The 26,460-nt window shown below is 40.9% G+C and overlaps 2 protein-coding genes across 2 annotated transcripts; both read left to right on the forward strand.

The window, feature by feature from the left end:
- Positions 1–20,111: 20,111 nt before the first annotated feature.
- On the forward strand, positions 20,112–22,381 carry LOC139380145 (trace amine-associated receptor 13c-like). Its single transcript, XM_071122588.1, has 2 exons — positions 20,112–20,777; positions 22,181–22,381. Exons 1-2 carry the CDS (start codon positions 20,112–20,114, stop codon positions 22,379–22,381), a joined length of 867 nt encoding a protein of 288 aa, XP_070978689.1.
- A 1,245-nt stretch (positions 22,382–23,626) lies between these two features.
- LOC139380146 (trace amine-associated receptor 13c-like) lies at positions 23,627–24,585 on the forward strand. Its single transcript, XM_071122589.1, has 2 exons — positions 23,627–24,413; positions 24,461–24,585. Exons 1-2 carry the CDS (start codon positions 23,627–23,629, stop codon positions 24,583–24,585), a joined length of 912 nt encoding a protein of 303 aa, XP_070978690.1.
- Positions 24,586–26,460: the final 1,875 nt, after the last annotated feature.

Consider the following 26,460-nt stretch of genomic DNA (forward strand, 5'->3'; position numbering starts at 1 on the left):
CTGCTAATATTAAATATTTTGTAAATGTACAGGTACCAAGTTGGTGTTTGAAAGAATGTACTACTTCTGAAGGGTCAATCTGGGTTAATTTCACTGATCTTGTTATTACAATGGTTGTCCCGTGCTCCGTTATTATAACGCTTTATATGAAAATCTTTGTGGTGGCCAGATCACAGGCCAGAAAGGTATTTTCAAAAGAGGCTGCCAGTGTGTCTGGTGTTAAAACTGTAAAGGCAAATAAGTCTGAGAGAAAAGCAGCAAAAACTCTAGCTATTGTTGTTTTCAACTATCTAATTTGTTGGATTCCATCTCTATTTATTTTCTTATTTTTTTCTATTTTAAGTAATTATTTACTAGCATATTTTATCAGTTTTCTGACATTTCTTAATTCCTTAATTAATCCAATAATTTATGCTTTCCTTTATCCATGGTTTAAAGTGACAGCTAAACTTATTTTAACTTTAAAGATAAGACATTCATAGTTCCTATAATATGATTCCCTAGTTCGGCAAACATCGGTTTGATATGGTTTTGTTCTACGATTGTTGTAAATATTTCATGTAACAATAAACTGACTTGACTTATCTCAGTGTTGTCATCATAGATGCATGTAGTGTTGATACAGAATGATTTGTCTGGATTGGAATGGAATGACTTGGAGAAGGCATAAGCTTATAAAGGAAAATGTTGTCATTGTGGATTGTGTACTCCAAATACCTAAGGCTGTGGTTGTTCCCTGTTACTTAATGATATATAGTGAGTATTCTAATAGTACATTTTGAGGACGTCATGAGTCATTCTATTTGTAGTTTAACACCTCCCTCTAGTGGCTCAATTGTGACACAACATCTTCATCAAGTGTAGTAAAGTTGAAATGTACAGTACTGCATGATATCAGATAAAGTCCAGGTCTAAATAAATGATGTATTGTGTAAGTAGTTGATGGTAAAATGTAAGAACATTAAATTATGGGTAACACTTTATAATAACATTCAGTAATAAACCATTTGTAAGGAATTTACATTCTGCTCACCTTTTAATATTTAGCCGCCTTTTGTGTAATGTTATTCAGCTAGGTATTCTTACATTTATAAATAACTACTACAGTATATATATTAATTATTCAACACAACAGTGCAGGAGACCACAGCAGACACTTGAACCTCAGCATACTGGGTATGAACAGTACCACTACTCTCACGCCATCACTGCTGCCAGGTCAGGGGTCACACCAGAGTAGCTCTGTGAGATGCTGTTTACACTGAATGAATATAGAGAGTGGGTATCACACAAAATAATTTATAATGGATTAGTAAATAGTTTATTCATTTGTCATTAATCCAAAAAAGTATTTTTAGTAAACTGGTAATTCACGTAATTATAAACAACTTTTATAGTATATGATTCGATAGATCATTCTAAAGATGTTTAATAAATGTATTTTTACCATTTAATACTCATTAGTAAAGTAGTTTTTTCCCCTAATCTAAAGTAAAGACTATTCTTTATAAATGTTTTGAACAGTGACCAGTGTAATTTATCACATAAAGATGGACATGCTATTGGTAGATATTCCAGCAGTATCTGATGCTCCTTAAGGTCTCAAAATGACCTAGAACATATCAATGGTTAAACAATACGCACACAACACAGAGGATGTTAAAGGAAATATATTGAACATTTTATTAGTAGTAGTGTGCTGAAGGAAGTAACGTGTTTGTCTGAAACTGACAGCATCCTAGTTGGCAGTGACTGATTTCAGTCACTCAATAGAAATCAAATAAAATGTTATTGGTCAAAAACATGTGTTTATTCAATGTTATTGGTCAAAAACATGTGTTTATTCAATGTTATTGCGGGTGTTATGAAATGTTTATGCACCTAGTTCCGACAGTGCAGCAATATCTAACAATCTCACAACAAATACCTAATACACCCAAATCTAAGTAAAGGACTGGAATTAAGAATATATGAATATATGGATGAGCATTGTCAGAGTGACACAGACTAAGAGCAGTTCATAGACTGATTACAGGGTAAGGGAACCAATATCTAAATACATAATTTAACTGAACATTATGTTTAAAGGGATTCAAGCTTTAACACACTACAAGTGAAGGTGTCCAAATACTTATGACTTCTTCAAATTGGGAGAATAGATACAAAAGGTGTTTTCATTTTTAAATGGGAAACAGATATATATGAAAATTCCCTAAAATAACAAAGTTGCATTCAGAGTTTTACACCCACTGGGCAAACACTGGTTGAATCAACGTTGTTTATTTTTCAACCAACATGGTGTAGACATTGGATTGACGTCTGTGCCCAGTTGGCAGGGACTGCTTTCAACATGTGCGTTGGCCATAGGATGGTACTGTAGTATACAATCTGTGTCTGAGAAGGATGACTTGACTCACTCTACAAGAAAGATAATTATTTATGTTATATTAAGACAACATATATCTGATCTTGATGTGTTAGCTGAAAGTGTGTCTCTGCCAAACTGAGAAGAGACCATCTGTCTGAATAATACCAAAGCCTTTCATTACAGGAAACTCCCTGAATACAGAGTATTCAGAAAATATTCATAACACTTCACTTATTCCACATTTTATCGTGTTACAGCCTGAATTCAAAATGTATGAAAACACTTTTTTTCTCATCATCTACATGCAACACCTCATAATGACAAAGTGAAAACAATGTGAAAGCACATTAAATACAGAAATATCTCATTGACATAAAGGGTCCTATTTTATATCACAAGCATCTTATAAATGTTTCATAAAGACTTCATAAAGCCTTTATAAACACTACATCAATGTGTCACAAATCATCTATAACCACATGCCATCCTCTATAAAGGGTTCACTGTATGTATGAAAATACATTCAAATAAAAGCTGACATTCTATAACATCAACTCAAATGAAAAAAGTGAAAATGGGACCCTTATGTAAATTACATATTTCTGTAATTAATTTGCAATACATTTGCAAAAATGTCTAAAAACATGTTATCACGTACATGTGGCTTAACTATGTGACATGAGCATTAATGTCAAATGTGACATAACCCACTAGGCCAAATATGACATAAACCTGTGCTTTATAAAGGGTGGCATAAGCAATGCTTAATAAAGCATTTATGAATCATATTACATTGAGGAATCACAAAGCATTTATTACCTTGTCATGCATTTCAGTAGAGCATTGTAATGCCAGGATAGATGGTTTGATTGCCGGGACCACCCATAGGTAAAATTGTATGCACGAGTGACTATAAGTCGCGTTGGATAAAAGCATCTGTCAATTGTATGTATTATATTACTCTAAAACATTTCTAGGATGACCCAACCTCTTTCCCTCTTGGGGGCATAGACAATATTGGGACCTGACCTCAACTTTCTCCAATATGCTGTGCAGCAGGAAGACACACAACTTTCAGTTTTTTTCACCTAATTCTGTTTTCTTGGTTTATTTTTTTTCAGATTTCAGATATTTCACTTTTTTCTGATTTCCCCTGTTTTTAAAAATATTTGTATTTATTTATAGAAAAACATCTACATTGGATCATCTGTGTTCACAACAATGCTTAAACCACATCAGGGGATTACTTTTCAGTTCTGGTATACATCTGAGAAATGTTTGTTTTTTAGTGTAGTTAACCTTTAATTCAGTGTGCATACTCTGCACTGTTGTTTGGTTAGCATTGCTTCTGTAGTACAGTAAGCCATATGTGATGAGTTGGCTCTGAAAGCATGGAGGCACTGGTTGGAGGGGACCAAACACCCTTTCCTGGTGTGGACGGACCACCGCCACCTGGAGTACATCAGGGCAGCGAAGAGGCTAAACACGGGACAGGCCAGATGGGCACTATTCTTCGCCAGGTTCCAATTCACGCTTTCATATAGGCCAGGCTCGAAGAACATGAAGGCGGACGCCCTGCCTTGCGTCTATGACGCAGAGGAGAGGCATGGAGAGGAGACCCCCATCATCCCTCCATCCCGTATGATCATGCCAGTGGTGTGGGACATGGACGTCGACATACGGCAGATCCTGCGTATGGAAACAGCACCTGCACATTGCCCGGAGGACTGCGACAACGTGTCCACGGTTGTGCAGGACCGGCTTCTTGCCTGGGCACACACGGTACCTGTGTTGTTGTGGGATAGGTCATACCATCGCCTGCCTAACTGAGAAGTACTGGTGGCCCACCTTGGCTAGAGAAGTCAGGGTTTAAGTCTCTTCCTGCTCCATCTGTGCCCAGTGTAAGACACCCAGACACCTCCCATATGGAAAGTGCCTTCCCCTGCCGGTTCCACAATGAAACTGGTCTCACCTCTTGGTGGACTTTGTCACTGACCTTCCCCCCTCCAAGGGGAACACCACCGTTCTCATCATTGTGGACCGGTTTTCCAAAGCTTGTCGCCTCCTTCCTCTGCCTGAGCTCCCGTCGGCCATGCAAACCGCAGAGGCTCTTTTTACTCACGATCTTCCGGCACTACTGGATCCCAGAGGACAACAGCACAACAGCGCAGGAGACCACAGCAGACACTACCACAACTCTCACTACATCACTGCTGCCAGGCCAGGCGTCACACAATAGCAGCTCTCTCAGAGGCTGTAGAGTCAGAATGAATATAGAGGTTGATTACACTTTATAATAACACATTGTAATAAAGAATTTATAATGGATTAGTAAATAGTTTATTCATCATTCATGTATCATTACTCCTACATTTGTTTTAGAAAGCTAGTTATTCACACATTTATGTTTAATAAATAAACTTTTAAACCATTTACTATTCATTAGTAAAGTCATGTTGCAGTCCCTAATGTAAAGTGAAGACTATTCACACTTTCTTAATACTTTATAAATATTCGAACAGTGACCAGTTTAATTTATCACAAATATATGGACATGCCATTGGTAGACATTCCAATACTACCTGATTCTACTTAAGGTCTCAAACTGATCTAGAACAAACCAATGGCAAACGATAAGCACACAACACATCAGATGTTAAAGGAAATATATTGAAAATGTTATTCCAATGCAGTCACACTTGTAGTAGTGTGCTGAAGGAAGTAATGTGTTTTGTCTGAAAATGATAACATTCTTGATTGTTGGCAGTGACTACCAAAACCAAAGTGTGGATTGCAGTCACTCATTAGAGCAGACTTTTTCTCAGTTACATCATGGGGACAAATACTATTTGTCAGACATCAGAACAACCACACTGTAATCTGACCCAATTATCCCTTGATGTTGTTTTCCTTTTCTGAGGTGTTGTTTTCTCAGAAGAAAATGTGACTGAGAAATGTGATTTCTAGTTCAGTTGTATCAATCCATGATCTCAAAAGCACCTCAAGTAATTAGGGACAGTTCACAATTTCTCAATCACAATTGTCCAAAATAATGTGTACGACCACAAACAACAATAACTGTAGCGACCCTAAAAATGTGGATATCGACTTTGCCACTTCAGGATGCTTTTGTGGTGCATACGACATCATGTAGTGCTACGGGCCAGAAGGTTGAGGGTTCGCCGACCACTAAGAACCAGCTCACTCTCCCTGTCTGTATCATGAGGCCTATACTATGGTCAGAGTTGTCTACAGACAATGATCAGCTAGGAGGATATCAGATTTCCAACATTTTCCAGCAACAGGTTTCTCTGCCAATGCACCCCACAACCAATAAACAAAGCATACCGACTTCAGGTGTTTCAATACCATGACAACCGTGACAAATTAAAAGACTATGCTCTTGCTCCACAAATGCTCACGCCTGGTTTATTCTGGGTCATCCTTGACATCAGACAAGGGAATCAGATGGGCCACCAGTCTTAGGCAGGGTTTGATGTTGGCCCAGAAGTGATCAGCCAGGATTTGGCATTGGCACCAGCACCGTTGACCACTGACATCACTGTCAGCATAGATAGTTTGGGGCAGAGATCTGTCGCTTATCCCCCCATGAGAAGCAAGTTGGGAGTGACTGAGTCTGGTCAGGCAGGAGGATGATGAAGGGGACTGGTACTGCTGCCCCATGGAGTACCAAGGGCAGTTGAAGGAAGGAGGAAGGTTTTGCCATCTGTCGTAACACTATGAGGATCTGACCCCCATTCACTGGAGGCTAAGGTGGAGTTGGCTTGTAAACTCTGTAAATGACCCTGAAGGTTGGTTCCTCTTCTCTCTGGACAGGTCGATGTTTGCAGTCGAGGGTGTCTGGATAACAGCTCAGGCCCAGAATTGGTTCTCGTGGATGGTGGTCTGGGAGAGCCATAGCTCACTGCTCTTTGACCTCCCTTCTGGAGGAAGGTGTTCCACAGAGGTAATGTTACTGGCCCATTGAACCTCCCGGCCAAGAGGCAGCTTTGCAGCCTGTCCACCAGGGACTTTGCTTCGGTCCCCATGGGTAGACACAATCTCTTTCAATAATGGCAGGAATGGAGGAGGTCTTTATTCCAGTGAGATTGTTAAGGCGAACACCGCCATGTTTAGTTTTGCCCAACCAATGTCGAGGCACAGACACGGTCTCAATGGGGATAGCTGAGCTGACTACACTGACTGTGCTTGTGGCAGACTCCACTAAGCTGGCAGGCTGGCTAACAGCCTGCTGCCTGGCCTGCACCCTATCTCATTGTGGAACTAGGGGAGTTAGAGCCCAGTCTATGTTCGTAGATAAGATGAGAGCACCCCTCCAGCTAGGATGGAGTCCATCACTCCTCAACAGGCCAGGCTTGTTCCTGTTTGTGGATGAGTCCCAGAAAGAGGGCAAATTATCTACAAATTATATATTTTGGGATGGGCAGAAAACTGTTTTCAACCAGCAATTGAGTTGTGAGACTGCTGTAGATGTTACGATCTTCTTCATCTGAGGAACAGGAATATGAAAGATCGAACCAAAGTGCAGTGTGGTACGTGTCCATGTTAAATTTATTACAACTGAACACTGAATCCAAAATAACAAAAGTGAAACAACGAAAATCGAAACAGTCCTTTCAGTTGACACAACACAAAACAGGAAACAAATACCCACAAACACAGGTGGGAAAAGGCTACCTAAGTATGATTCTCAATCAGAGACAACGATAGACAGCTGCCTCTGATTGAGAACCATACCAGGCCAAACACAGAAATACAAAACATAGAACAAAACATAGAATACCCACCCCAACTCACGCCCTGACCAAATCAAAATAGAGAACTAAAAAAGGAACTTAGGTCAGGACGTGACAGTAGAGCTCATCACTCCTCCTAAATGGGAGTGGGCCAGAGACAATTACACAATGCCGACACATCTTTCTAGCTGATTTACACGCTGAAGCTATGTTGCGCTTGGTGACCGCTGACTGTTTCATCCTAACATCGTTGGTGCCGATAACAATATCCCTATACTCTCTACACTCGCCAGTTTTAGCTGTAGCCAGCACCATCTTCAGATTAGCCTAAACGTCGGTAGCCCTGCCCCCTGGTAAACAGTGTATGATTGCTGGATGATTCGTTTTAAGTATAATACTACGGGTAATGGAGTTGCCAATGATTAGGGTTTTCAATTTGTCAGAGCTAAAGGTCGGAGGCTTAGGCGTCTCAGACCCTGTAACGGGAGGAGGAGAGACCAGAGAAGGCTCGGCCTCTGACTCCGACTCGCTGCTTAATGTGGAGAACTGGTTGAAAGTTTCTGTCGGCTTAATGAGCGACACCGGTTGAGCATTCCTACAGCATTTCCCTCCAGAAGACATGAGAAAGTTGTCCGGCTGAGGGGACTGTGTGAGGGGATTTATACTACTATCTGTACTTACTGGTGGTACAGACGCTGTTTCATCCTTTCCTACACTGAAATTACCCTTGACCAACCACCATCCTATGGCCACAGCACATACTGAAAGCAATCCCTGCCCACTGGGCACAGACATTAATTCAATGTCAACTCAATGTTGGATAAAAACAACAACGTTGATTCAACCAGTGTTGGCCCAGTGGGTGTAAAACTCTGCAGTAAAACTGTTTTTCAACTGGCCATTTCACTCCAGCATTTTGTATATGAATTGTATATAACACCTTCACTTGTAGTGTATTAAAGGTTGTAACCCTTTAAATGTAATGTTCAGTTAAATTATGTATTTAGATATTGGTTCCCTTACCCTGTAAGCAGTCTATGAACTTCTCTAATGAGTGTCTGCAATCCACACTTTGGTTTAGATTCTCAGGGCCAACAAACAATAATGTTATAATTTTCAGACAAACACGTTACTTCCTTCAGCACACTATTAGGACAGTGTGTTTTTGGAATAAAATGTTCAATACATTTCCTTTAACATCCTCTGTGTTGTGTGCTTATTGTTTAACCATTGATATGTTCTAGGTCATTTTGAGACCTTAAGGAGCATCAGGTACTGCTGGAAAGTCTACCAATAGCATATCCATCTTTATGTGAAAAATTACACTGGTCACTGTTCAAAACATTTATAAAGTATTAAGAAGGTATGAATAGTCCTCACTTTAAATTAGGGACTGCAATACAACTTTACTAATGATTAGTACATGGTTTATGTGTTATGAATCACATCTTATGAATGATCTTATGTATCATTATTACAGACTATAAAAGTTGTTAATAAATGTGTGAATAACCAGCTAACTAAAACAAATGTGGGAGTAATGATACATGAATGATGAATAAACTATTTACTAATCCATTATGCATTCTTTATTACAAAGTGTTATTATAGTGTTACCAATCTCTACATTCATTCTGACACTAAGCATCTGAAAGAGCTGCTCTGGTGTGACCCCTGACCTGGCAGCAGTGATGGAGTGGGTGTGAGATTAGTGGTAGTGTTCATACCCAGTATGTTGATGTTCAAGTGTCTGCTGTGGTCTCCTGCACTGTTGTGCTTAATCATTAATGCATATACTAGAAATTTGCACATGTGAGAATAACTTCCTGACTAACATTTAACAAATTTGGGAGTAGTGATTAATAAATGGTGAACAAACTGTAAATTCAAACTATACATGCCTTACTCAGGATTATTAAATGGTTGATAAGGATATTCATTAATAAACATTTCATGAATGATCTTCTGAATCATTATTACAGACTATAAAAGTTGTTAAAAAATGTGTGAATAACTAGCTAACTAAAACAAATGTGGGAGTAATGATACATGAATGATGAATAAACTATTTACTAATCCATTAGAAACGATTTAGTGTGTTTCCCAATCTCTATATTCATTCAGAGTAAACAGCTTCTGAGAGAGCTGTTCTGGTGTGACCCCTGACCTGACAGTAGTGATGTAGTGAGAGTAGTGGTACAGTTCATACCCAGTGTGTTGAGGTTCAAGTGTCTGCTGTGGTCTTCTGCACTGTTATGTTGAATAATTATACTGTAGTAGTTATTTATAAATGTGTGAAAACCTAGCTGAGTAACATTTCACAAATGTGGCCTTAATATTAAATACTAAATGTTATTATAAAGTGTTACCCATAATTGCATATTCTTACATTTTACCATCAACTACTTACACAATGCAGAAGTTATATAGACCTGGACGTTATCTGATATCATGCAGTATTGTACATTTCAACTTTACTACACTTGATGAAGACTTTGGGTCACAATTGAGCCACTAGAGGGAGATGTTAAACAACATATAGCATGAGTCATGATGTCCTCAGAATGTTATATTTGAAAACGTACATACTATTTATCATTAAGTAACATGGGACAACCACAGCCTTAGGTATTTGCAGTACACAATCCACAATGATTACAATGTATTTTATAAAACAAGCTTATTCCTTCTAATGCCTTCTCCAAGTCATTCCATTCCAATCCAGACAAATCATTCAGTATCAACACCACTTGTATCTATGATGACAACACTGAGATAAGTAATGTCAGTGCATTGCTATCTGAAAAAAAAAAAAATTAAACAAATAAATACAACAATTGTAGATCAAAACTATATCAAACCTATGTTTGCCAACCTAGGGAATAAAATTATAGGAACTATGAACGTGTTATCTTCAAATTTAATAAAAGTTTAGCTGTCACTTTGAACCATGGATAAAAGAAAGCATAAATTATTGGATTAATTAAGGAATTAACAAGTGGCAGAAAAATGATGAAATTTGTTAAGAACATGTCAATTAAAACATTAAAAAATAAAGAAAATAAAAATGGAATCCAACAAATGAAATAGTTGAAAACAACAATACCTAGAGTTTTTGCTGCTTTTCTCTCAGACTTATTTGCCTGTGCAGTTTTAACACAAGACACACTGGCAGCCTCTTTTGAAAATACCTTTCTGGCCTGTGATCTGGCCACCACAAAGATTTTCACATAAAGTGTTATAATAACAGAACACGGGACAACCATTGTAAATACAAGGTCAGTGATATTAACCCAGATTGACCCTTCAAAAGTAGTACATTCTTTCAAACACCTACTTGGTACCTGTACATTTACAAAGTATTTAATGCTGAGGAAAACAGACCTAGTGCAGCTAGAGAACAATGAACTAGTGTAGCTGGAGACCAATGACCTGGTGCAGCTGGAGACTAATGACCTAGTGTAGCTGGAGACCAGTGACCTAGTGCAGCTGGAGACCATTTTTATTTATTTTATCTTTATTTAACTAGGCAAATCAGTTAAGAACATTCTTATTTTCAATGACAGCCTAGGAACAGTGGGTTAACTGCCTTGTTCAGGGGCAGAATGACAGATTTTTACCTTGTCAGCTCGGGGATTAACCTTTCGGTTACTAGTCCAATGCTCTAACCACTAGGCTACCTGCCGCCCCACACCAACAACTTAGTGCTAGGGACTGAGGACTGATGGTTGAGAACTGAAAACCCTCTGAACTGATTTGGAAAGGCACACTCTTGCCTATTTAAAAGGTCCCACAGTTGACAGTGCATGTCAGATAAGAAACAAAGCCATGAGATCGAAGAAATTGTCCTTAGAGCTCCGAGACAGAATTGTGTCGAAGAACCGATCTGGGGAAGGGTACAAAAATACTTCTGCAGCATTGACTGTCCCCAAGAACACAGTGACCTCCATCATCCTTAAATGGAAGAAGTTTGGAACCACCAAGACTCTTCCTAGAGCTGGCCGACCGGCCAAACTGACATGGTGATGGATGTTCACTCTGAGAGAGCTCCAGAGTTACTCTAGGGAGATGCAATAACCTTCCAGAAAGACAAACATCTCCATATTGTAGATTGGCTAGATGGAAGCCATGCCACAGTAAAAAGCACATAACAGTCTTGGAGTTTGCCAGAAGGCACCTAAGGACTCTCAGACCATGAGAAACAAGATTCCCTGGTCTGGCGAAGCCAAGATTCAACTCTTTGGCCTGGATGCCAAACTTCACATCTGGAGGAAACCTGGCACCATCCCTGTGGTGAAGCATGGTGGTGGCAGCATCATGCTGTGGGTATGTTTTCACTGGCATGGACTGAGAGACTAGTCAGGATTAGGGGAAAGATGAATGGAGCAAAGTACAGAGAGATCCTTGATTAAAACCTGCTCCAGAGAGCTCAGGATCTCAGACTGGGTTGAAGGTTTTTAAATTTTTAATTTCACCTTTATTTAACCAAGTAAGCTAGTTGAGAACAAGTATTCATCTACAACTGCAACCTGGCCAAGATAAAGCAAAGCAGTGTGACATAAAGAATAACACTGAGTTACACATGGAATAAACAAGCGTACAGTCAATAACACATTAGAAAAAAGAAAGTCTATATACAGTGTGTGCAAATACACCTTCCAACAGAACAATGACCCTAAGTACACAGACAAGACAATGCAGGAGTGGCTTCGGGACAAGTCTGTGAATGTGCTTGAGTGGCCCAGCCAGGGCCCGGACTAGAATCTGAACGAACATCTGTGGAGAGATCTGAAAATAGCTGTGCATCGTCTATCCCCATCCAATCTGACAGAGCTTGAGAGGATCTGCAGAGAAGAATGGGAGAAACTCCCCAAATACAGGTTTGCCAAGCTTGGAGCATCATACCCTGTAATCTCTGGCATAGATGCTTCAACGAGGTACAGAATAAAGGGTCTGAATACTTCAGAGGGTGGTGCGGTCTGCCCAACACATCACAGCGGGCACACTGCCTGCCCTCCAGGACACCTACAGTACCCAATGTCACAGAAAGGGCAAAAATATTATTAAAGACATCATCTACCTGAGCCACGGCCTGTTCACCCCGTTATCATCCAGAAGGCGACTTCAGAACAGGTGCATCGAAGCTGGGACCGAGAGACTGAAAAACAGGTTATATCTCAAGGCCATCAGACTGTTAAATACCCATCACTAGCCGACTACCACCCGGTTACTCAACCCTGCACCTTAGAGGAGGCTGCCCTACAGTCTGTACATAGTCATGGAATCCCTAGTCACTTTAATAATGGAACACTAGTCACTTTAAAAATGTTAACACACTGCTTTACTCATCTCATATGTATATACTGTATTCAACTGTATTTTTTGCCAGTACCATTCTGACGTTGCTTGTCCTAAAATATATATATATATTTTTTAGTTCCATTCTTTTACTTTTAAATGTGTGTGTATTGTTGTGTGTTGTTAGATTCTTCTGCACTGTTGGAGCTAGGAACCAAAGGCATTCACTACACCCGGAAAAATGTCTGCTAAATATGTTTATGTGACCAATAAAATGTGACTTTGACTTGATTTTGATGTGTGTTAGAGGAAGTAACCCTTAAAACGTAATGTTCAGTTAATTTATGTATTTGGATATCGGTTACCTTACCCTGTAAGCAGTCTATAAACTGCTCTTAGTCTGTGTGACTCTGACATTGATCATCCATATATTCTTAATTCCTTTACTTAGATTTCTGTGTATTAAGTATTTGTTGTGAAATTGTTATATATTGCTTGTTAGATATATTGCTGCACTGTCAGAACTAGATGCACAAGCATTTCTCTACACCTGAAATAACATCTGCTAAACATCTGTATGTTTGAAAATAAAAGAGAGCCGCACACTCTGTGCTGTCAAAACGTTGGTATTACATTTTTGCATCTGAGCTCCTAGAGTGTGCGGCTCTCTTTTATTTTCAAGTTTCAACTCCGCTAGCCAGCACCTCGTCTTAATAGGTGTGCGTTTCTTTTTCTTCTAGAAACATCTGTATGTGACCAATAAAATTAGATTTGATCTGATTTCTAATGAGTGACTGCAATCCACACTTTGGTTTTGGTAGTCACTGCCAACAAACACGAATGTTAGCATTTTCAGACGAACACATTACTTCCTTCAGCACACTACCACAACAGTATGGTTCTTAGAGAGCATATTACATCAGCAGAAGTCAACCTGTGCTCTGTGAATGAGGTCTAAAACTCTAAGGAATTCCACCAATTAAAGGTGTTACTCCAGGGACCTAATTAGGCCCTAAAACAGCATAAACATTCAAAGTGAACCTAAGTACAGCTCTATTGTCATTTGTGTGATTACAACTTCCATTAGGCCTCAGCCTCAGTACAACCCTCACCCCTAAACTAGTCTTTCCTGCACAGGTCAAGAATCCCACCACTGAATCATGACTCTGTCAAAGGAGGGATCTGAACTGTAGTATCCTGAGTGGATAACCAACATCTTAACCAATAGTAAAAGAGGAAAGTCCTTCTTGGACCGAGGGTGACACTGATTTAGAAGTTCCAGGCAGGGCTACCTCATCACCAGAGCATGAGTCTGACTCACCTCTGCTACAAATTTCTATTTTAGTCATTGAGCAGATAAGGGGGGGGGGGGTGGTGGCATTAATCAATATACTCATGAAGAGGTAGGTTTTCAGACAAAACCTACCATAAATTCACTCAAGTCTCAATCCTACATGCTCTCTATAGTGTTTCTGACAAAAAACAAGACATTTTGGGATATAAAGAAGGATTTTACCTAACAAAACGACCATTCACTTTGTAGCTGGGACCCTTGGGATTGCAAACAGAGGAAGATCTTCAGAAGTAAGTGGTTTATTTCATCGCTATTTGTGATTTTGTGAAGCTTGTGCTTTATGAAAAATATGTTGATGTGGGGCGCCGTCCTCCCCCATCCTAATCCATCCAGATCCGTATTGGCAGTTCGTGGGGGTGGACAACGCTTCAGACGTCAGAGTGGGGGCTGTCCTGTCCAGTGTTCAGCCCAAGACCAACAGCTGCATCCTTTCCTCTCCCATCGTATCAACCTCACACGAAGTCTAAAATGTCATGGTATGCTGTGTTAAAATCTCATGGCTGTAGTGTTAAGATTTCCCTTCACTGAAAATAAGGGTTCTAGCTCAAACCATTAAAAACTGCCCCAGACCATTATTACACCCACACCAAACTTTACAGTTGGCACTATGCATTGGAGCAGGTAGCGTTTTTATGTAATCCGCCAAATCCAGATTCGTGAAGTGTGATTCATCACTCCAGAGACACTTTTTTCACTGCTCCAGAGCCCAATAGCGGAGTGCTTTACACCACTCGATCCGGCACTTGGCATTGCACGGCCATCGAAACCCATTTCATGAAGCTCCTGATGAAGAGTTATTGTGCTGCCGTTGCTTCCAGAGTCAGTTTGGAACTCGGTAGTGAGTGTTGCAACTGAGGACAGAGGAATTTTAATCGCTTCCTTCTGCAGCACTCGGCCTTCCCGTTCTGTGAGCTTGTGTGGCCTACCACTTTGCGACTGAGACAGTGTTGCTCCTAGATGTTTCCATTTAAAAATAACAGCACTTACAGTTGAACGGGAAAGCTCTAGCAGGGCAGAATTTTTACAAACTGACTGATTGGAAAGGTGGCATCCTATGACGGTGTCACGTTGAAAGTCAAAAAGCTCTTCAGTAAGTAAATTCTACTGCCAATGTTTGTCTATGGAAATTGCATGGATGTTTGCTCGAGTTTATACAAATGTCAGCAATGGGTGCGGCTGAACTAGCCAAATCCACTATTTGAAGGGGTGTTTCGATACTTTGTGTATTTAGTGTATCTTCGACTAACAGATGTATATTTTTATTCCCAATCATGTAAAATTCATAGAGAGAGAGAGAGAGAGAGAGAGAGAGAGAGAGAGAGAGAGAGAGAGAGAACTGGGGAAGTGCCTGCATGTCAAGGAGACACCGGATGAACACAAGAGGGCGTGGCAGGAGCAGATGTGACAACCACAGGAGGGGGCATCTAGCTGGGTCCAGGGTCAGGCAGAAGGTCATACACAGGGGGTCCAAAAAGGCATCAGTACAGGCAGGGAAAAGGCTAGTAACGTCGTCCGGGAGATTGGGCAATAGTTCGATAACAGGAAATCCGATAGGCTAAAGTACAGGCAGGGACTAGGCAAAAGGCATCGTTAGTGAGGCAGGCAAAAAACTATCATACAAGGGAGGAGTAAATTACAGGAAAAACAGAGCTTCGAAAATAAATGTGGCGTTGAGGCGGTGGGAGAAGAAGGTACAGGGATGCAGCTTAAGGTCCCGGGCAGAATGTTGGGACAGAACCCACACTCCTACATCTGAAGCATTGGCCTCCACCACGAACTGACGAGAAGGGTACGGATGAACCAGGATCAGAGCCGTCGTGAAGAAGTTTTTAAGGTCCTGGAACACCCGGTCAGTGGCCATGGATAATGTGAACGGTATCTTGGTAGAGGTGAGGGCAGAGAGGGGGAGGCCAGGGTGCTGTTACCCCGGATAAAGAGGAGATAAAAGTTGGTGACTTCAGGATGTGTTGCAGCTTCACCCTGGACGTAGGCTGAGGCAAATCCACCACCGCTTTCACCGTCTCAGGGTTCATCTGGACACTCCCAACAGAGATGATGTAGCCCAGTAAAGGAATGGTGGAGCAATGGAACTTTTCTCTCCTTGACAAACAACTAGCTCTCCAGAAGGCACTGGAGAACCTGTAAGACACGGAGCACGTGTTCCTCGGGGGAGCGGGAGAAGACGGGGATGTCATCAATGTAGACGAATATGAAGCGGTTCAGCATGTCGCAGAAAACATCGTTCACCAGAGCCTGGAACACAGCACTGGCATTTGCGAGACCAAATGGCATGAAAAGATATGAATAGTGGTGCTGGCTGTGTTGAAGGTGGTCTTCACTCATCCCCCTCGTATCCGCAGCAGGCCGCAGGGTCTTGTCCTTGATGATTAAACAATGGCGCCGACAGAGAAGGTCGCCTCGCTTCAGGTCCTGAGAAAACTATGCAGTTATTTGTTTTTTAATGTGTTGTTTCTTACATTGTTAGCCCAGAAAATCTCAAGTGTTATTACATACAGCCGGGAAGAACAATTGGAAATAAAAGCGATGTCAACTTAACATCATTATGACCAGGAATACGTCTTTCCCAAAACAGATCCTTTGTTCGGACCTCCACTCTGGACATGCAATCTTATCCCAGAGGCCGACCCAAAACAACGTGGTCGCTGCAAATTTGGCTAGTCATCTAACACACTCAAACTTTACAGATGCACAATCGTGAGCATCCTGTTGGGCTGTATCACTGCCTGCTACGGCAACTGCAGTGCTCTCAACTGCAAGGCTCTCCAGATTGTAGTGCGGTCTGCACAACGCATCACCAGGGGCAAACTACCTGCCCTCTAGGAAACCTACAGCACCCGATGTCACAAGAAGTCCAAAAAGATCATCAAGGTCAACAACCATCCGAGCCACTGCCTGTTCCCCCCACTATCATCCAGAAGGCGAGGTCAGTACAGGTGCATCAAAGCTGGGACAGAGAGACTGAAAAACAGCTTCTATCTGGAGGCCATCAGACTGTTAAACAGCCATCACTAACAAAGGTATCACTAGTCACTTTAAATAACGGCACTTCCAAAATGTTAACATAAACATATGGGATGAGTTGTGTAGGATAGATAGTATTCTATACCATCTACTGCATCTTGCCTATGCGCACGGCCATCGCTCATCCATAAATGTATATGTACATACTCTTATTCATCCCTTAAAAATTGTGTGTATCAGGTAGTTGTTGTGAATTTGTTAGATTACTTGTTATATATTACTGCATAGTCAGAACTAGAAACACAAGCATTTCTCTACACTTTCATAAACATCTGCTCAGCATGTGTATGTGACCAATAAATTTGACTTGGTAGGCATTTCGTAGATTCAGCTTGGAGAAGACAGTGGCCACCTGGAGCAGCTCAAAGGCTGAGGAAATGAATGTTAGCGGATAACGGTTCTTCACAGGGATATCACTGAGTCCCCGGTAGTCAATGCACTGCTGCAGGTTCTTGTCCTTCTTCTACACAAAGAAGAACCCTGCGCCAGTGGGAGAGGAGGAGGTCCTCAATTGCCTTGGTCTCTGGTTCCGACAGCGAGTACAGACGTCCCCGGGGCGGCGTGGTGCCAGGGAGAAAGTCAACACCGCAGTCATAGGGACTGTGCTGTGGAAGTGAAGTGGCCTTGCTGAACACCTCCCGGAAGATCCTGGTACTCCGCGGGAATGGAGGTTGCGCCGACTTCAGACAATGGGCATGGAAGAACAGACTCCAGCCCATGACAGCACCCATGTCGTTGGAGACAGAAGAATGTGTCGTTGGAGACAGAAGAATCCCAACACCATAGGAATCTGGGGGGACTTGATGAGCAGGAACTGAATGGTCTCGCTGTGATTCCCTGACACATGTAGTTTGATGGGAGTGGTGTAATTGGTGACCCGACCTATAGAGCGCACGTCCAGCACTCTAAAATCCATGGGAATGGAAAGGGGCTGAGTGGGGATGTTCAGCTCGGAAGCCAGTGTGGCGTCCAGAAAACTCTCATCGGCCCCCGAGTCAATGAGAGAGAACCCGGAGAGATTTGGACTGGTTCCCCCACAGCAGAATGACATGGAAAGGGGTGCGAGTAAAGGAAGCAGAAAAGTTATCCATAGTACTCGCTCCCTCTAGAGCCTGGTCCTTTACCGGGCACGATAATACAAAATGACCAAAAGTCCTGCAATACAGACATAACCTTGTGATGATCCTGTGTTGCTGTTCTGCTGGTGACAGCCCAGCTCTGCCTAGTTGCATGGTGTCGGGAAACAGTGCCGCTGCACTTTTCGGTGACTCTCGAGGAAGGTCGGGAAACCTTGGGTGCTCTCAGCCACGGGATCGTTGGTGACGTCCAGGATGGCTCGAAGGCGAGGTGGAATATCTAGACGAGTTACATCGAATTCCCTGCTCATCTGTCATTCCAGCAATCGCCCATCGATGTGGATGGTCAAAGCGATGAGGGAGCCAAGATCCGTGGGTAAATCCTGAGCCGCAAGCTCGTCCTCAACCTCCTCCGAGACGCCATGCAGGAACATGTCAAATAATGCTTCTGGGCTCCACGCACTCTCTGTTGCCAACGTGCGGAAATCCACCGCATAGTCGGCCACAGTGCGGGCATCCTGCAGGAGCTGGATTAGACTCCGGGCAGCTTCTCTCCTGGAGAACGGGGCATGGAAAACCTTCCTTACCTCACCCACTAACCCCCCCCAGGCTCATGCATATGGCTGGCTGCTGTTCCCATTCGTTGGTAGCCAGGTGAGAGCCCTTCTAGACATAAACATGATGAGGTAGGCTATTTTGGAGTGATCCGAGGGGAAGGAGGAGGGCTGGCGCTCGAAAATGAGCACAAAATTTGCAAAAAAACGCCCGACAGGTGCTCGGCTCTCCATTAAAGATTTTCAGGGGATTTAACCGGGGATCCAAGGAAGGTGGAGTGGCCGTTGGGGCGGCACTACTAACCGCCGGGTTACTGGAGGACAGTGGGTTTGCCACCGTGGCAGGGTGTCCCCCAGACCGGCAGAATTGTTCCTGTAGCATGTCCAACGCTCGGTCATGGCGCTCAGCCAACATTTAAACCAACTCCATCAGCCCACGAAGCAATTCCTCATGCCAACCAATGGAGGTTCCTTGGAGGAGATGTCATTGTGCAGCTGGTCTGGGTCTACTGGGTCAGTCAGGGCCAATTCCTACTATCACATATGAAGGTAAGACCCAGATGCAGACAATGTTGGATAACCAATAGTTTAAATATGCCAAAGTGGCAGGCAGACAGACAGGTAAAGGCAGGCAGAGTCCAGAGAATTGGTGTAAAAATCCAGGACGGAAGGCAGGTAAAGGGTCAGGGGCAGACAGAGTCGTCAGGAAAGCAGGCTCAAAGACAGGACAGGCAAGGGTCAAAACCAGGAGGGAGAGAAAAAGAGAGACTGGGGAAAAGCAGGAGCTGAGACAAACCGCTGGTTGGCTTGAACAAACAAGACGAAGTGGCACTGACAGACAGAAAACACAGGTATAAATACACAGGGGATAATGAGGAAGAAGGGTGACACCTGGAGGGGGGTGGACACAATCACAAAAACAGGTGAAACAGATCAGGGTGTGACACAAACAGGCACAATGTCTGTAGAGAGACAAAATGGAGTCTTAATTCAGCGGCTCAGACACGGGATTTATTAATAATTCAGTTCAGATCGACATTTTTATAGTCTACAGAACATTCCTATGGAATGCCACTATTTTGATTGCATTTGCTACTAGCATGTACACCCTAAACTTATGTTATCTCATCAACTTCCCTACTGCCAACTTTCCTACACACTGACCAGCTGAAATGTGGCGTGCCATCATGTGTTCTGAGGTTGTGGATTAATTCAGTTCAGATTGACATTTTTATAGTCTACAGAACATTCCTATGGAATGCCACTATTTTGATTGCATTGTACCTTTTCTCTCATCTCTAACGATCAGTAAGGCTGAATGACAGGCTAGGTGGTCACAGCAACATCCAATCCTGTCATACATTACATCATTCTTTCACAAATTATTTGTTTATCCAACCTTTTTTTATTTATTTCTGTGTTCACTTGTGTATGCTTTGTGTGTGTGTGTGTGTGTGTATGTGTGTGTGTGTGTGTGTGTGTATGTGTGTGTGTGTGTGTGTGTGTGTGTGTGCAGAGAGACTCCAGGGAGGGGAGTTTCTGTCCGTAACTCAGGGATAAATAGAGAGGCAGTGCTCAGAGTTTGTCAGAAGGCGGACCTGACAGGGTCACACACAGGACCAAGCAGAAGAAGGACCTCAGCATTTTTACTTTTTATTACACATGGAGAAACATGAAGATGTTCAATACTGTTTTCAGGACAGAAACTCTTCTTGCAGAAAGGCTTTGCTATCGACATCTATCTACATAACACTGTACATCATCTTCTCATTGATTTCAGCAGTTACAGTATTTTTGAACCTACTGGTGATCATCTCCATCTTTCACTTCAAGGAGCTCCACACTACAACCAACCTGCTCATCCTCTCTTTGGCTGTGTCAGATCTCCTGGTGGGATTGATTGTGATACCAGTAATGACTGTAGCAATTATGGAACCATGCTGGGGTTTTGGGGAATATTTCTGTGTGTTTCAGATCTACATTTCTAGTTTATGTAATTCTTTATCTCTGGGCAATTTGGTCTTGATATCTATTGACCGCTATGTTGCTGTGTGTGATCCCTTATTGTACCACTCTAAAATAACGATAACAAGAATCATGTGTTGTATTTCCATTACCTGGTGTTATTGTATCATATACCGTGCTGCTAATATTACATATTTTGTAAATGTACAGGTAACAAGTTGGTGTTTGAAAGAATGTACTACTGTTGAAGGGTCAATCTGGGTTAATTTCACTGATCTTGTTATTACAATTGTTGTCCCGTGCTCCGTTATTATAACGCTTTATATGAAAATCTTTGTGGTGGCCAGATCACAGGCCAGAAAGGTATTTTCAAAAGAGGCTGCCAGTGTGTCTGGTGTTAAAACTGTACAGGCAAATAAGTCTGAGAGAAAAGCAGCAAAAACTCTAGCTATTGTTGTTTTCAACTATCTAATTTTTTGGATTCCATCTCTATTTAATTTTTTTTTTTTCTTTTTTAAGTGATTATTTAGCATATTTTATCAGTTTTCTGACATTTCTTAATTCCTTAATTAATCCAATCATTTATGCTTTCCTTTATCCATGGTTTAAAGTGACAGCTAAACTTATTTTAACTTTAAAGATAAGACATTCATAGTTCCTATAATATGATTCCCTAGTTCGGCAAACATCGGTTTGATATGGTATTGTTCTACGATTGTTGTAAATATTTAATGTAACAATACACTGACATGACTTATCTCAGTGTTGTCATCATAGATGCATGTGGTGTTTGATTTGTCTGGATTGGAATGGAATGACTTGGAGAAGGCATAAGAAGGCATAAGCTTATAAAGGACAATGTTGTCATTGTGGATTGTGTACTCCAAATACCTAAGGCTGTGGTTGTTCCGTGTCATTTAATGATAAATAGTGAGTATTCTGATAGTACATTTTGAGGACGTCATGAGTCATTCTATTTGTAGTTTAACACCTCCCTCTAGTGGCTCAATTGTGACACAACTTCTTCATCAAGTGTAGTAAAAAATAAATGTACAATACTGCATGATATCAGATAAAGTCCAGGTCTAAATAAATGGTGTGTTGTGTAAGTAGTTGATGGTAAAATGTAAGAACATGCAATTATGGGTAACACTTTATAATAACATTCAGTAATAAACCATTTGTAAGGAATTTACATTCTGCTCACCTTTTAATATTTAGCCGCCTTTTGTGTAATGTTATTCAGCTAGGTATTCTTACATTATAAATAACTACTACAGTATATATATTAATTATTCAACACAACAGTGCAGGAGACCACAGCAGACAATTCAACCTCAGCATACTGGGTATGAACAGTACCACTACTCATCTCTGCTGCCAGGTCAGGGGTCACACCCGAGTAGCTCTCTGAAATGCTGTTTACACTGAATGAATATAGAGAGTGGGTATCACACAAAATAATTTATAATGGATTAGTAAATAGTTTATTCATTTGTCATTAATCCAAAAATGTATTTTAGTAAACTGGTAATTCACGTAATTATAAACAACTTTTATAGTATATGATTCAATAGATCATTCCAAAGATGTTTAATAAACACATTGTGCATATGGCTGGCTGCTGTTCCCATTCGTTGGTAGCCAGGTGAGAGCCCTTCTAGACATAAACATGATGAGGTAGGCTATTTTGGAGTGATCCGAGGGGAAGGAGGAGGGCTGGCGCTCGAAAATGAGCACAAAATTTGCAAAAAAACGCCCGACAGGTGCTCGGCTCTCCATTAAAGATTTTCAGGGGATTTAACCGGGGATCCAAGGAAGGTGGAGTGGCCGTTGGGGCGGCACTACTAACCGCCGGGTTACTGGAGGACAGTGGGTTTGCCACCGTGGCAGGGTGTCCCCCAGACCGGCAGAATTGTTCCTGTAGCATGTCCAACGCTCGGTCATGGCGCTCAGCCAACATTTAAACCAACTCCATCAGCCCACGAAGCAATTCCTCATGCCAACCAATGGAGGTTCCTTGGAGGAGATGTCATTGTGCAGCTGGTCTGGGTCTACTGGGTCAGTCAGGGCCAATTCCTACTATCACATATGAAGGTAAGACCCAGATGCAGACAATGTTGGATAACCAATAGTTTAAATATGCCAAAGTGGCAGGCAGACAGACAGGTAAAGGCAGGCAGAGTCCAGAGAATTGGTGTAAAAATCCAGGACGGAAGGCAGGTAAAGGGTCAGGGGCAGACAGAGTCGTCAGGAAAGCAGGCTCAAAGACAGGACAGGCAAGGGTCAAAACCAGGAGGGAGAGAAAAAGAGAGACTGGGGAAAAGCAGGAGCTGAGACAAACCGCTGGTTGGCTTGAACAAACAAGACGAAGTGGCACTGACAGACAGAAAACACAGGTATAAATACACAGGGGATAATGAGGAAGAAGGGTGACACCTGGAGGGGGGTGGACACAATCACAAAAACAGGTGAAACAGATCAGGGTGTGACACAAACAGGCACAATGTCTGTAGAGAGACAAAATGGAGTCTTAATTCAGCGGCTCAGACACGGGATTTATTAATAATTCAGTTCAGATCGACATTTTTATAGTCTACAGAACATTCCTATGGAATGCCACTATTTTGATTGCATTTGCTACTAGCATGTACACCCTAAACTTATGTTATCTCATCAACTTCCCTACTGCCAACTTTCCTACACACTGACCAGCTGAAATGTGGCGTGCCATCATGTGTTCTGAGGTTGTGGATTAATTCAGTTCAGATTGACATTTTTATAGTCTACAGAACATTCCTATGGAATGCCACTATTTTGATTGCATTGTACCTTTTCTCTCATCTCTAACGATCAGTAAGGCTGAATGACAGGCTAGGTGGTCACAGCAACATCCAATCCTGTCATACATTACATCATTCTTTCACAAATTATTTGTTTATCCAACCTTTTTTTATTTATTTCTGTGTTCACTTGTGTATGCTTTGTGTGTGTGTGTGTGTGTGTATGTGTGTGTGTGTGTGTGTGTGTGTGTGTGTGTGTGTGTGTGTGTGTGTGTGTGTGCAGAGAGACTCCAGGGAGGGGAGTTTCTGTCCGTAACTCAGGGATAAATAGAGAGGCAGTGCTCAGAGTTTGTCAGAAGGCGGACCTGACAGGGTCACACACAGGACCAAGCAGAAGAAGGACCTCAGCATTTTTACTTTTTATTACACATGGAGAAACATGAAGATGTTCAATACTGTTTTCAGGACAGAAACTCTTCTTGCAGAAAGGCTTTGCTATCGACATCTATCTACATAACACTGTACATCATCTTCTCATTGATTTCAGCAGTTACAGTATTTTTGAACCTACTGGTGATCATCTCCATCTTTCACTTCAAGGAGCTCCACACTACAACCAACCTGCTCATCCTCTCTTTGGCTGTGTCAGATCTCCTGGTGGGATTGATTGTGATACCAGTAATGACTGTAGCAATTATGGAACCATGCTGGGGTTTTGGGGAATATTTCTGTGTGTTTCAGATCTACATTTCTAGTTTATGTAATTCTTTATCTCTGGGCAATTTGGTCTTGATATCTATTGACCGCTATGTTGCTGTGTGTGATCCCTTATTGTACCACTCTAAAATAACGATAACAAGAATCATGTGTTGTATTTCCATTACCTGGTGTTATTGTATCATATACCGTGCTGCTAATATTACATATTTTGTAAATGTACAGGTAACAAGTTGGTGTTTGAAAGAATGTACTACTGTTGAAGGGTCAATCTGGGTTAATTTCACTGATCTTGTTATTACAATTGTTGTCCCGTGCTCCGTTATTATAACGCTTTATATGAAAATCTTTGTGGTGGCCAGATCACAGGCCAGAAAGGTATTTTCAAAAGAGGCTGCCAGTGTGTCTGGTGTTAAAACTGTACAGGCAAATAAGTCTGAGAGAAAAGCAGCAAAAACTCTAGCTATTGTTGTTTTCAACTATCTAATTTTTTGGATTCCATCTCTATTTAATTTTTTTTTTTTTCTTTTTTAAGTGATTATTTAGCATATTTTATCAGTTTTCTGACATTTCTTAATTCCTTAATTAATCCAATCATTTATGCTTTCCTTTATCCATGGTTTAAAGTGACAGCTAAACTTATTTTAACTTTAAAGATAAGACATTCATAGTTCCTATAATATGATTCCCTAGTTCGGCAAACATCGGTTTGATATGGTATTGTTCTACGATTGTTGTAAATATTTAATGTAACAATACACTGACATGACTTATCTCAGTGTTGTCATCATAGATGCATGTGGTGTTTGATTTGTCTGGATTGGAATGGAATGACTTGGAGAAGGCATAAGAAGGCATAAGCTTATAAAGGACAATGTTGTCATTGTGGATTGTGTACTCCAAATACCTAAGGCTGTGGTTGTTCCGTGTCATTTAATGATAAATAGTGAGTATTCTGATAGTACATTTTGAGGACGTCATGAGTCATTCTATTTGTAGTTTAACACCTCCCTCTAGTGGCTCAATTGTGACACAACTTCTTCATCAAGTGTAGTAAAAAATAAATGTACAATACTGCATGATATCAGATAAAGTCCAGGTCTAAATAAATGGTGTGTTGTGTAAGTAGTTGATGGTAAAATGTAAGAACATGCAATTATGGGTAACACTTTATAATAACATTCAGTAATAAACCATTTGTAAGGAATTTACATTCTGCTCACCTTTTAATATTTAGCCGCCTTTTGTGTAATGTTATTCAGCTAGGTATTCTTACATTATAAATAACTACTACAGTATATATATTAATTATTCAACACAACAGTGCAGGAGACCACAGCAGACAATTCAACCTCAGCATACTGGGTATGAACAGTACCACTACTCATCTCTGCTGCCAGGTCAGGGGTCACACCCGAGTAGCTCTCTGAAATGCTGTTTACACTGAATGAATATAGAGAGTGGGTATCACACGAAATAATTTATAATGGATTAGTAAATAGTTTATTCATTTGTCATTAATCCAAAAATGTATTTTAGTAAACTGGTAATTCACGTAATTATAAACAACTTTTATAGTATATGATTCAATAGATCATTCCAAAGATGTTTAATAAACGTATTTTTACCATTTAATACTCATTAGTAAAGTATTTTTTCCCCTATTCTAAAGTAAAGACTATTCTTTATAAATGTTTTGAACAGTGACCAGTGTAATTTATCACAAAAAGATGGACATGATATTGGTAGATATTCCAGCAGTACCTGATGTTCCTTAAGTTCTCAAAATGACCTAGAACATATCAATGGTTAAAAAATAAGCACACAACACAGAGGATGTTAAAGGAAATATATTGAACATTTTATTAGTAGTAGTGTGCTGAAGGAAGTAACGTGTTTGTCTGAAAATGACAGCATCCTTGTAGATACATAAGGTGTTTTAATTTCTAAATGGGAAAACAGATATATTTGAAAATTGCCTAAAATAAAAAAGTTGCATTCAGAGTTTTACACCCACTGGGCAAACACTGGTTGAATAAACGTTGTTTATTTTTCAACCAACATGGTGTAGACATTGAATTGACGTCTGTGCCCAGTTGGCAGGGACTTCTTTCAGTATGTGCGTTGGCCATAGGATGGTACTGTAGTATACAATCTGTGTCTGAGAAGGATGACTTGACTCATTCTATATGAAAGATATTTTTTTATGTTCTATTAAGACAACATATATCTGAACTTTATGTGTTAGGTGAATAGTGTGTGTCTGCCAAACTGAGAAGAGACCATCTGTCTGAATAATACCAAAGCCTTTTCATTACAGGAAACTCCCTGAATATAGAGTTTTCAGAAAAATTCATACCACTTCACTTATTCCACATGTTATCGTGTTACAGCCTGAATTCAAAATGTATGAAAACACTTTTTTTCTCATCATCTACATGCAACACCTCATAATGACAAAGTGAAAACAATGTGAAAGCACATTAAATACAGAAATATCTCATTGACATAAAGGGTCCTATTTTATATCACAAGCAAATTATAAA

The sequence above is a fragment of the Oncorhynchus clarkii genome, chromosome 22 (assembly GCF_045791955.1).
Source record: "Oncorhynchus clarkii lewisi isolate Uvic-CL-2024 chromosome 22, UVic_Ocla_1.0, whole genome shotgun sequence".
Taxonomy (NCBI): domain Eukaryota; kingdom Metazoa; phylum Chordata; class Actinopteri; order Salmoniformes; family Salmonidae; genus Oncorhynchus; species Oncorhynchus clarkii.